This window comes from Oncorhynchus gorbuscha, linkage group LG06, assembly GCF_021184085.1.
Source record: "Oncorhynchus gorbuscha isolate QuinsamMale2020 ecotype Even-year linkage group LG06, OgorEven_v1.0, whole genome shotgun sequence".
In the NCBI taxonomy this organism is placed as follows: Eukaryota; Metazoa; Chordata; class Actinopteri; order Salmoniformes; family Salmonidae; genus Oncorhynchus; species Oncorhynchus gorbuscha.
In genome coordinates this window covers 8,574,784-8,587,570 of record NC_060178.1, presented here as the reverse complement: position 1 = coordinate 8,587,570, position 12,787 = coordinate 8,574,784, and the positions used below count along the sequence as shown (strand labels likewise).

Sequence of the window (12,787 nt, the reverse complement as noted above, 5' to 3'; positions counted from 1 at the left end):
GAATGTTGTGCCCCTGGTGGGGGTTGTGAATGTTGTGCCCCTGGTGGGGGTTGTGAATGTTGTGCCCCTGGTGGGGGTTGTGAATGTTGTACCCCTGCTGGGAGTTGTGAATGTTGTGCCTCTGGTGAAAAGCAAATAATATATATATATATATATATATATATATATATATATATATATATATATATATATATATATATTTATATTATTAGTGATCTTTCTTCTGGAACTCCATGGAATTCTGGAGTTATAGAATACCCACTAGAGGTCAGTCTAGAGCAAAAGGTTATGAAATCACCAGGTGAGCCCACAGTTGAGTTGTACAGGTGAAATTTCGTTAATGAGAAACTTCTGTCGTACTTTTCATTCCCAAGTCCTCACAGTGCTTTACCAACCCTTTGTGAGAAATATCAGGAAATATCGGACTTGACTGCTTGTATTTTTCCCCACCACGCTGTAGTCAGTGCATTACTAGAAGTCAGTCAGTCAGTGTTGACATCATCCACACCCTTAAGGATCATCTGGAGCGGTGCTGATTTCTGTTGCTTACGCCTGAACAAGGAAGAGAGCAGGAGAAGTCTTGTAAAAAAACGACAACAGTGCAGGGTACAGAAACTGAAGTCAAATGAAAGAACAACCTGGTCTCAAGAGTATTCCGTATTATTCTGTTCGTAATTTACGAGACACTCCATTTAGTATCGTATGTTAGGTTTTGTATGGTATGTATTCATTGGTGGATGTTCATAATCCATTTCATATATGTTCCAGATTTGTAAAACGTATGATATGTTACGAATTCTAATTTGTTGTGGCTAACATTAGCTAGGTAGCTAGTGCTAATGCTAACGTTAGCTAGGCTAGGGGTTAAGGTCAGGGTTAAGTTTAGGAGTTAGGTGTAAGGGTTAGGCTTAGCTAACATGCTAAGTAGTTGCAAAGTAGCTAAAAAGTAGTAGAAACATTGCTGATTAGCTATAATGCTAAAGTTGTCCCTGATTACATACGCAACGCGCAACCTTTGTGTTGCTAGATGTTCGCATGATACGCCCACCCATCCAACCCGACCAAATCACCCTCCTTTCAGTTTTGCCTTAAGTAACCTTCTGTCTTATGTAACCATAACGTACTAATTTGAGTGTGTCGGATTTACGTTTACTATCTTACTTCTAGTCTATGAGAACAGGCTGGAAAGATAGATACCCACACAATGTTGCGTTCAACTCACCTCATCTCTGAGCGCAGGGTGTTGAGCTGGCTGAGGACCTGGTCATTGGTCTCTATCCGTTCATCCAGATCTCTCTGTAACTTCCTCTTAGAGTTTTCCAGTCGCTCTATCTCCTCCTCAGCCCCATCCATCTGTCTCTTCACACTCTTCAGCCTCTGGTTCAACTAGGAGAGGAGAGAGAGAGTAACAGTCAGGGATGGAAATAAAGCTGGCCCGAGGCTAGTACTTCTTTATTTAGACCAGACTAGTGAAAAAGTACAAAACTAGCCCAATAAAATGATGTCTGTCTTTCAGCACAACGCCTGGCCCAAATTCTGAACCTGAATATCATCCAGACTAGTAGAAATCTCAGTCTACTAGCCAGGCTGCCCAGTGCACAAAATCCTTAAAATTCCATCCCTGGTTACAGTTCGTTGTTATAATTTATTGATGATGTGTTGTTGTTGTAAATCTGTATGTCCTTTGTTGTGTCTGTAATGGCTGTATTAGAATTGATGTCTTTAGCCCCTTGACGAAGAGGAAGTTAGACTGCATCGTTTTAAAAATAATTCATATATGTTGTTTTTAAGTTTGTCTGTATGTCCATTGTAGTGTAACAGTGTTGCTACCATCCCTCTCCTTGCCCCAACCTGGGCTCAAACCAGGGACCCTCTGAAAAACACTCACGAAGCATTATTACCCATCGTTCCAAAAGCTAACAGAACGTTACTTAGCTAGCCATTTCACGTCGGCTTCACTAGTACTTCAGATTCTGGGTCAGCTAGAAGAGCTGTACATAGGTAGGATCTCTATGAATTGGCCAATGCAAAGTCCACAATGAATGTGAATGACTTTGACCTGTGTCTACCCTGTAACACTTTATCTGAATTTGCCTCTTGACTTTCAGAGACATTTGTACTGTCAGGTTTTTTGACTGTATTGCAACACTTATGACCTGCAGTTGAAATGAAATGCCAAAGTAGTTATTGTGACTAAATTTTCCATCTTACCTGGTCATTCTGGTTCTGCATAGATATGTGCTCATCGTCCACCTGTATCGTCATCTCCTTCACTTTTCTCTCTAGTTTCCTGTTGGCTTGTTGCAGGTTCATGTTGTCTCTGAGAAGAAAATATGAAACCCTGTCAGACACGCATGATGACCATATAGCCCTCAACACCATTTAAACAGTCAACCCGGTTAGACACTCAATCATAGCCCTCAACACCATTTAAACAGTCAACCCGGTTAGACACTCAATCATAGCCCTCAACACCATTTAAACACTCAACCCTGTAGATGCCTTGTCATTGCTGTAGTGATGGTGATGTATTTAAACCACAGAATTATAAACCAAGGGAAGAATCTAACTTCCAGTATATTACACTACCAACTGTTACCAACTATTTTCACACCTCACCTCTTAGCTCTCCTCTCCCTCCAGCCTCAACTCTACCTCCCCCTCACCTCTCAGCTCTCCTCTCCCTCCAGCCTCCACTCTCCCTCCAGCCTCCACTCTACCTCCAGCCTCCACCCTACCTCCCCTCACCTCGCAGCTCTCCTCTCCTTCCAGCCTCCCCTCTACCTCCCCCTCTCCTCGCAGCTCTCCTCTCCCTCCAGCCTCCCCTCTACTCCCCCCCCTCTACCCCCTCACCTCTCACCTCCCTCCAGCCTCCCCTCTACCCCTCCCTTCCAGCTCACCTCTCCTCTCCCTCCCCCTCCATTCCACCTCACCTCTCAGCTCTCCTCTCCCTCCACCTCTCCCGTCCAGCTCACCTTTCCACCTCTCCCGTCCAGCTCACCTTTCCACCTCTTCCCACCAACCTCCCCTCCATCTCACCTTTCCTCTCCCTCCAGCCTCCCCTCCAGCTCCTGGACCCTTCCCTCCAGCCTGGAGACCACAACATCCTGGTTGGATCTCTGGGAGCCCTCGAGATGAGACACCCTGCTCTTCAGATCCTTATTCTGGAGGAGAACAACAAAAGGGTGAGCACATATAAAAGAGACATGAAATGGGAAATGATTCAGGGGGTACCATATACAAGCAGGTTTAACCACCAATGATTCAGGGGGTACCATATACAAGCAGGTTTAACCACCAATGATTCAGGGGGTACCATATACAAGCAGGTTTAACCACCAATGATTCAGGGGGTACCATATACAATCAGGTTTAACCACCAATGATTCAGGGGGTACCATATACAATCAGGTTTAACCACCAATGATTCAGGGGGTACCATATACAAGCAGGTTTAACCACCAATGATTCAGGGGGGTGACATACAGCAACTTCAACCACCAATGCAGAGGACTATATGTGAAGAGAGATGGGTGAGGAGGAGAAATTGAGAAAGTCCAGTACCTGTCTCTCCAGAGTGATCTTTTCACACTCCAGGTCCTGTTTGACTGCACTCTCCTGCAGCAGCTCAACTCTTATCAGCTCCATCTGTCAGCAGAGAAAACCATGTACAGACATTCACTAAACACACACACACACTGATGAATACACTTTTCACATGAGAAAGGGACATTCCCAGTACATTGATGGACAGTTATCAAAACAGTGACGCTGTCAGTAATGGTTCATTCAACAAAACCAAAGGGAATAATGCATTTACTTTCATCTCCAGGATCCAAACACTGTCTCCTCTACTCAGTCAGACAGGACCCAAAGACTGTCTCCTCCCTCTACTGCCAGTCAGACAGGACCCAAAGACTGTCTCCTCTACTGCCAGTCAGACAGGACCCAAAGACTGTCTCCTCCCTCTACTGCCAGTCAGACAGGACCCAAAGACTGTCTCCTCCCTCTACTGCCAGTCAGACAGGCCCCAAAGACTGTCTCCTCCCTCTACTGCCAGTCAGACAGGCCCCAAAGACTGTCTCCTCCCTCTACTGCCAGTCAGACAGGACCCAAAGACTGTCTCCTCCCTCTACTGCCAGTCAGACAGGCCCCAAAGACTGTCTCCTCCCTCTACTGCCAGTCAGACAGGACCCAAAGACTGTCTCCTCCCTCTACTGCCAGTCAGACAGGACCCAAAGACTGTCTCCTCCCTCTACTGCCAGTCAGAAAGGACCCAAAGACGGTCTCCTCCCTCTACTGCCAGTCAGAAAGGACCCAAAGACGGTCTCCTCTACTGCCAGTCAAACAGGACCCAAAGACTGTCTCCTCCCTCTACTGCCAGTCAGACAGGACCCAAAGACTGTCTCCTCCCTCTACTGCCAGTCAGACAGGACCCAAAGACTGTCTCCTCCCTCTACTGCCAGTCAGACAGGACCCAAAGACTGTCTCCTCCCTCTACTGCCAGTCAGACAGGACCCAAAGACTGTCTCCTCCCTCTACTGCCAGTCAGACAGGACCCAAAGACTGTCTCCTCCCTCTACTGCCAGTCAGACAGGACCCAAAGACTGTCTCCTCTACTGCCAGTCAGACAGGACCCAAAGACTGTCTCCTCCCTCTACTGCCAGTCAGACAGGACCCAAAGACTGTCTCCTCCCTCTACTGCCAGTCAGACAGGACCCAAAGACTGTCTCCGCCCTCTACTGCCAGTCAGACAGGACCCAAAGACTGTCTCCGCCCTCTACTGCCAGTCAGACAGGACCCAAAGACTGTCTCCTCTACTGCCAGTCAGACAGGACCCAAAGACTGTCTCCTCCCTCTACTGCCAGTCAGACAGGACCCAAAGACTGTCTCCTCTACTGCCAGTGAGAGACCGCCCTCTCCACCTCGCCAGTAAAGGGAGAATGAATAATAGGTGACATCATTGCTCATAATAGTTAGCTCTTCTGGTCTTTTCAGGGAAACCAAAACAGAGTCGTGTCAATTAGTCTGAACCGATCTGCTCCCATGGCCTACTTCACCAGCGCACACACACACACACACACACACACACACACACACACACACACACACAGCTGTGTCAGCATTTCACAAACATACTGTACACAAAGTCAGTAAACCTGAGAACAAAACTGAAGAAAAAAAAAGAAAAAAATGAACTTCCTTAGCAAGCAACTAGAAGGCAGAGCAGGAAACGTGAGCATTCAGACCTAAATGTGTTAATGTAAAGTCTGAGTCATCTAGCATGATTCTATGACCCAGTCTACATTGTATGCTTGGCTGTCTGCCATTGGTGGAGGAGGGCCCTGTGTGTGTATGTGTGTGTGTGTGTGTGTGTGTGTGTGTGTGTGTGTGTGTGTGTGTGTGTGTGTGTGTGTGTGTGTGTGTGTGTGTGTGTGTGTGTGTGTGTGTGTGTGTGTGTGTGTGTGTGTGTGTGTGTGTGTGTGTGTGTGTGTGTGTGTGTGTGTGTGTGTGTGTGTGTGTGTGTGTGTGTGTGTGTGTGTGTGTGTACTGGCCTGTTGTTTCCATTGGTCCACTCTGTCCATCAGGAGATCTGCACTGTTCCTCTCCTCACTCAGATCACGCTCCAGATGGCTCACCTCACCCTGGGAAAGAGACGTGTAATACGTATGTAGTGCTTATGGATGTGTTATTTAAGGGTTATGAATGTGTTATGAAGTCCTTGTGTAGGTGCCTTTATGTATTTAAGAACATCTCGGTCCCGCATTTAAATTACTTTAAGCTTATAAAAGGCTTCATCAGCACTACATAAATGTGTTACAAAGCATCTATAACCATACTTCATGCTTTATAAAGGGTTCATAAATGGGGCGTAACTGTGTGACATAATCACCAGTGTCAAATGTGACATAAGTTTATAACCCACTATGTCGAATATGCTATAAACATATACTTAATAAAGGGTGGCATGTTGTGCTGAAGGATGGCATACGCTCTAAAGTGATGTCATATTCTCTAAAGTGATGGCATACGCTCTAAAGGGATGTCATACGCTCTAAAGGGATGTCATACGCTCTAAAGTGATGTCATACGCTCTAAAGGGATGTCATACGCTCTAAAGGGATGTCATACGCTCTAAAGGGATGTCATACGCTCTAAAGGGATGTCATACGCTCTAAAGGGATGTCATACGCTCTAAAGGGATGTCATACGCTCTAAAGTGATGTCATACGCTCTAAAGTGATGTGATACTCTCTAAAGTGATGTCATACGCTCTAAAGGGATGTGATACTCTCTAAAGTGATGTCACACTCTCTAAAGTGATGTCACATTCTCTAAAGTGATGTCACTCTCTAAAGTGATGTCATACGCTCTAAAGGGATGTCATACTCTCTAAAGTGATGTCATGTCATACGCTCTAAAGTGATGTCATACGCTCTAAAGGGATGTCATACGCTCTAAAGGGATGTCATACGCTCTAAAGGGATGTCATACGCTCTAAAGGGATGTCATACGCTCTAAAGGGATGTCATACGCTCTAAAGGGATGTCATACGCTCTAAAGGGATGTCATACGCTCTAAAGTGATGTCATACGCTCTAAAGTGATGTCATACGCTCTAAAGCGATGGCATACTCTCTAAAGCGATGTCATACTCTCTAAAGCGATGTCATACTCTCTAAAGCGATGTCACGTTAGTCACATTACACCTAATCTCGTTCTCAGACACTTCCGCCCAAATGGTCTGGTGGACCAACGCATCAAACTTGCCATTCATTAGATAGGGTTAGGGATCCAGCTCACCTCCTGTCCCCTCCCCTCCAGCTCTCCCCCTTTGAATGTACAATTGGAGGTAGCTACAGTATGTAATCTAACTCAACACTGAACTACTACAAACTCATTTAAAATGACAATGAATAAAAGTTCACTTACTTTTTTTTTTTTGCTGTCCAGTGGCAGCACAAGTGAGCGTTTGATTTACAAACTCATCACATGATCAGCGATATAAAAAAAAAAGTAATTCCGGAATTTTTGGAAATGTTCTAAATAAATCAAAATGTTATTTGTGCGCTGAATACAACAGACGAAAGACCTTACCGCGAAACGCTGAATACAACAGACGAAAGACCTTACCGCGAAACGCTGAATACAACAGACGAAAGACCTTACCGCGAAACGCTGAATACAACAGACGAAAGACCTTACCGCGAAACGCTGAATACAACAGACGAAAGCTGAAACGCTGAATACAACAGACGAAAGACCTTACCGCGAAACGCTGAATACAACAGACGAAAGACCTTACCGCGAAACGCTGAATACAACAGACGAAAGACCTTACCGCGAAACGCTGAATACAACAGACGAAAGACCTTACCGCGAAACGCTGAATACAACAGACGAAAGACCTTACGAAACGCTGAATACAACAGACGAAAGCTGAACGCTGAATACAACAGACGAAAGACAGAAACGCTGAATACAACAGACGAAAGACCTTACCGCGAAACGCTGAATACAACAGACGAAAGACCTTACCGCGAAACGCTGAATACAACAGACGAAAGACCTTACCGTGAAACGCTGAATACAACAGACGAAAGACCTTACCGTGAAACGCTGAATACAACAGGCGAAAGACCTTACCGTGAAACGCTTACTTACAAACCCGTAAACAACAATGCAGTTAAGAAAATATTTACTAAATAAACTAAAAGTAGAAAAAAGTAAAGATAAAAATCAACAATAACGTGGCTATGTACAGTCGGTACCGAGTCAATGTGCAGGAGGTACAGGTTAGTCGAGGTCATGGAGGTCATGTGAACATGTAGGTAGGGGTAAAGTGACTACACATACATAATAAACAGGTTAGTCGAGGTCATGGAGGTCATGTGAACATGTAGGTAGGGGTAAAGTGACTACACATACATAATAAACAGGTTAGTCGAGGTCATGGAGGTCATGTGAACATGTAGGTAGGGGTAAAGTGACTACGCATACATAATAAACAGGTTAGTCGAGGTCATGGAGGTCATGTGAACATGTAGGTAGGGGTAAAGTGACTACGCATACATAATAAACAGGTTAGTCGAGGTCATGGAGGTCATGTGAACATGTAGGTAGGGGTAAAGTGACTACGCATACATAATAAACAGGTTAGTCGAGGTCATGGAGGTCATGTGAACATGGAGGTAGGGGTAAAGTGACTACGCATACATAATAAACAGGTTAGTCGAGGTCATGGAGGTCATGTGAACATGTAGGTAGGGGTAAAGTGACTACGCATACATAATAAACAGGTTAGTCGAGGTCATGGAGGTCATGTGAACATGTAGGTAGGGGTAAAGTGACTACGCATACATAATATAATACGCAATACGCATAATAGAAAAATGTCAATAACCATTCGTGATATATGAAAAAGAATTGTCTAAACATGAACAATGATTCATATTTAAGTGACTTTTGAATTAAACTTGTGGTTTTAAAACATGTACCAAGGTCAAATAAATGCCCCCAATGCAAATCACTGTATACAGAATACATATTGGCTTATAGAGCAAGAATTATTCTGGGTTCAGAAGTAAAAGTATTGTAGGTAATACTCAGTAGGGTCTGTAGAATGTATATGTGGTGTCATTTCAGGGGGCTGTGAGTAATACGGAGTGTTGCTGGACTTTTAATCCACCCATTCTATTGGCGGCCGAATCACATCGTGTGTCTTACTGTGTGACAGACAACCCGCTAACCAAACACCACTGAATTAAAGGGCAACTACACTCAAAAATCTAAGTTTCTTATATTTTTTCTCTCAGTCCTCATAAGTCATCCTTAAATGTGGTTTAAGCATTGTTGTGGGCACAGAAAATCCAATTTTGTTGTTTTCTATTTAAAAAAATAATAATAATAATTTAAAGAGTGAAAGAAAAATAGGGTCAACTCCGAAAAAATGTAGGAAATCAAAAACTGAATTTGGGGAAAACGTTGGCAAAAAATATAAGTAGATTATAAAAGGCCCTACCAACGTTTATTGCTGTGTTTGACTGCACTTTAGAGTGTACTTCATCCTGTAGCAAAGCATTGTGGGGGAAGTTGAGGTCAGGTCAAATATTGACTAAGCAACCAGGAGGGAAAGAGGTTGGTGCCATCCTAGAAATGTTTTAGTGAAATATAATATATAGAATTTAGCAGATGCTTTTATCCAAAAGAGACTTCCAGTCATGCGTTAACACATTTTAACGTATGGGTAGTCCCGGGAATCGAACCCAATATCCTGGCGCTGCAACGCTCTACCAAGATGCATGACAGGGTTATAAATGCTTTGTGAAGCCTCAATTTATGATTTATTAAGCTTTTTTTTACCTTTATTTAACCAGGCAAGTCAGTTAAGAACACATTCTTATTTTCAATGACGGCCTGGGAACAGTGGGTTAACTGCCTGATCAGGGGCAGAACGACAGATTTGTACCTTGTCAGCTGGGGGGTTTGAACTCACAACCTTCCGGTTACTAGTCCAACGCTCTAACCACTAGGCTACCCTGCTTAAGCGGTGTTTATTCCATCCTTAACGAAAGGTTTATGCCATATGTGACATAGTGGGTTGTGTCACACCATTAAGCCACATTTATGAACCCTTTATAAAGCATGGCATATAGTTATAGATGATTTTTAACACATTTATGTAGTGTTTATGAAGGCTTTATGAATGCTTTATGAAGGCTCTATGAAGGCTCTATGAAGGCTCTATGAAGGCTCTATGAAGGCTCTATGAAGGCTTTATGAAGGCTTTATGAAGGCTCTATGAAGGCTCTATGTAGTGTTTATGAAGGCTCTATGAAGGCTCTATGAAGGCTTTATGAAGGCTCTATGAAGGCTTTATGTAGTGTTTATGAAGGCTCTATGAAGGCTTTATGAAGGCTCTTTGAAGGCTTTATGTAGTGTTTATGAAGGCTCTAGGAAGGCTCTATGAAGGCTCTATGAAGGCTCTATGAAGGCTCTATGAAGGCTCTATGAAGGCTCTATGAAGGCTTAATGAAGCTGCACGTCATTATAAAGCAGGACCCCATAGCCTTATAACTATTAAGACATTAGTTATATTTGTACAGACTGGTCCATCAACTCAAGACTGTTCTGTTTACAAGTGAAAACAGGACCTTTGACCTTTCAGTATCAAACAATGGTGAGTCAACAGTGAAGTCAATGTTTTGCCATCAGTTAACAACAATTACATTTTTCAGCGAGGATTAGCCAGCGCTGTGCTTTTCCACTCCATGTCAGTCTACAGGTAGAAATAGAGGCAGGTAAACAACACAAAGGAGACATATCATACAAAAACACACTGCTCCTAACACAATCTGAAGGGAAGATAGAAAGAAATGAACAGGGGTCTATGTCCTACAGTACAGGGGGTCTATGTCCTACAGTACAGGGGGTCTATGTCCTACAGTACAGGGGGTCTATGTCCTACAGTACAGGGGGTCTATGTCCTACAGTACAGGGGTCTATGTCCTACAGTACAGGGGGTCTATGTCCTACAGTACAGGGGGTCTATGTCCTACAGTACAGGGGGTCTATGTCCCTCAGTACAGGGGGTCTATGTCCAACAGTACAGGGGTCTATGTCCTACAGTACAGGGGGTCTATGTCCTACAGTACAGGGGGTTTATGTCCTACAGTACAGGGGGTCTATGTCCCTCAGTACAGGGGTCTATGTCCAACAGTACAGGGGGTCTATGTCCTACAGTACAGGGGGTCTATGTCCTACAGTACAGGGGGTCTATGTCCTACAGTACAGGGGGTCTATGTCCTACAGTACAGGGGGTCTATGTCCTACAGTACAGGGGGTCTATGTCCTACAGTACAGGGGGTCTATGTCCTACAGTACAGGGGGTCTATGTCCTACAGTACAGGGGGTCTATGTCCTACAGTACAGGGGTCTATGTCCTACAGTACAGGGGGTCTATGTCCAACAGTGTGTCCTACAGTACAGGGGGTCTATGTCCTACAGTACAGGGGTCTATGTCCTACAGTACAGGGGGTCTATGTCCTACAGTACAGGGGGTCTATGTCCTACAGTACAGGGGGTCTATGTCCTACAGTACAGGGGTCTATGTCCTACAGTACAGGGGGTCTATGTCCTACAGTACAGGGGTCTATGTCCTACAGTACAGGGGGTCTATGTCCAACAGTACAGGGGGTCTATTTCCTACAATACAGGGGGTCTATGTCCAACAGTGTGTCCTACAGTACAGGGGGTCTATGTCCCACAGTACAGGGGGTCTATGTCCAACAGTACAGGGGGTCTATGTCCAACAGTACAGGGGGTCTATGTCCAACAGTACAGGGGGTCTATGTCCAACAGTACAGGGGGTCTATGTCCAACAGTACAGGGGGTCTATGTCCAACAGTACAGGGGGTCCAATTTGTAAGTCGCTCTGGATAAGAGCGTCTGCTAAATGACTTAAATGTAAATGTAATGTCTATGTCCTACAGTACAGGGGGTCTATGTCCTACAGTACAGGGGGTCTATGTCCTACAGTACAGGGGGTCTATGTCCTACAGTACAGGGGGTCTATGTCCTACAGGGGGTCTATGTCCTACAGTACAGGGGGTCTATGTCCTACAGTACAGGGGGTCTATGTCCTACAGTACAGGGGGTCTATGTCCAACAGTACAGGGGTCTATGTCCAACAGTACAGGGGGTCTATGTCCAACAGTACAGGGGGTCTATGTCCAACAGTACAGGAGGTCTATGTCCAACAGTACAGGGGGTCTATGTCCAACAGTACAGGGGGTCTATGTCCTACAGTACAGGGGGTCTATGTCCTACAGTACAGGGGGTCTATGTCCTACAGTACAGGGGGTCTATGTCCAACAGTACAGGGGGTATATGTCCAACAGTAAATGTCCTGTAACGGGGTCTATGTCCTACAGTACAGGGGGTCTATGTCCTACAGTACAGGGGGTCTATGTCCTACAGTACAGGGGGTCTATGTCCTACAGTACAGGGGGTCTATGTCCAACAGTACAGGGGGTCTATGTCCTACAGTACAGGGGGTCTATGCCCTGCAGTACAGGGGGTCTATGTCCTACAGTACAGGGGGTCTATGTCCTACAGTACAGGGGGTCTATGTCCTACAGTACAGGGGGTCTATGTCCTACAGTGTGTCCAACAGTACAGGGGGTCTGTGTCCTACAGTACAGGGGGTCTATGTCCAACAGTGTGTCCTACAGTACAGGGGGTCTATGTCCAACAGTGTGTTCAACAGTACAGGGGGTCTGTGTCCTACAGTACAGGGGGTCTATGTCCAACAGTGTGTCCTACAGTACAGGGGGTCTATGTCCAACAGTGTGTCCTACAGTGCAGGGGGTCTATGTCCAACAGTACAGGGGTCTATGTCCAACAGTGTGTCCTACAGTGCAGGGGGTCTATGTCCAACAGTACAGGGGGTCTATGTCCAACAGTACAGGGGGTCTATGTCCAACAGTGTGTCCTACAGTGCAGGGGGTCTATGTCCTACAGTACAGGGGGTCTATGTCCTACAGTACAGGGAGTCTATGTCCTACAGTACAGGGGGTCTATGTCCTACAGTACAGGGGGTCTATGTCCTACAGTACAGGGGGTCTATGTCCTACAGTACAGGGGGTCTATGTCCTACAGTACAGGGGTCTATGTCAGTACAGGGGGTCTATGTCCTACAGTACAGGGGGTCTATGTCCTACAGTACAGGGGGTCTATGTCCTACAGTACAGGGGGTCTATGTCCAACAGTACAGGGGGTCTATGTCC

The 12,787-nt window shown here is 45.2% G+C and overlaps 1 protein-coding gene across 1 annotated transcript in view; it reads right to left on the bottom strand.

The window, feature by feature from the left end:
- Nucleotides 1–211: 211 nt before the first annotated feature.
- The window catches only part of LOC124037490 (cingulin-like protein 1), a 36,459-nt gene continuing 23,883 nt past the window's right edge, over nucleotides 212–12,787 (bottom strand). The window contains exons 15-21 of the mRNA XM_046352239.1: nucleotides 5,556–5,645; nucleotides 3,565–3,648; nucleotides 3,040–3,164; nucleotides 2,212–2,320; nucleotides 1,223–1,386; nucleotides 442–552; nucleotides 212–400 (exon numbers count right to left, since the gene is read on the bottom strand). Coding sequence (XP_046208195.1) covers nucleotides 483–552; nucleotides 1,223–1,386; nucleotides 2,212–2,320; nucleotides 3,040–3,164; nucleotides 3,565–3,648; nucleotides 5,556–5,645 — 642 coding nt within the window. The 3' untranslated portion in view covers nucleotides 212–400; nucleotides 442–482. The remainder of the gene's footprint in view (nucleotides 401–441; nucleotides 553–1,222; nucleotides 1,387–2,211; nucleotides 2,321–3,039; nucleotides 3,165–3,564; nucleotides 3,649–5,555; nucleotides 5,646–12,787) is intronic.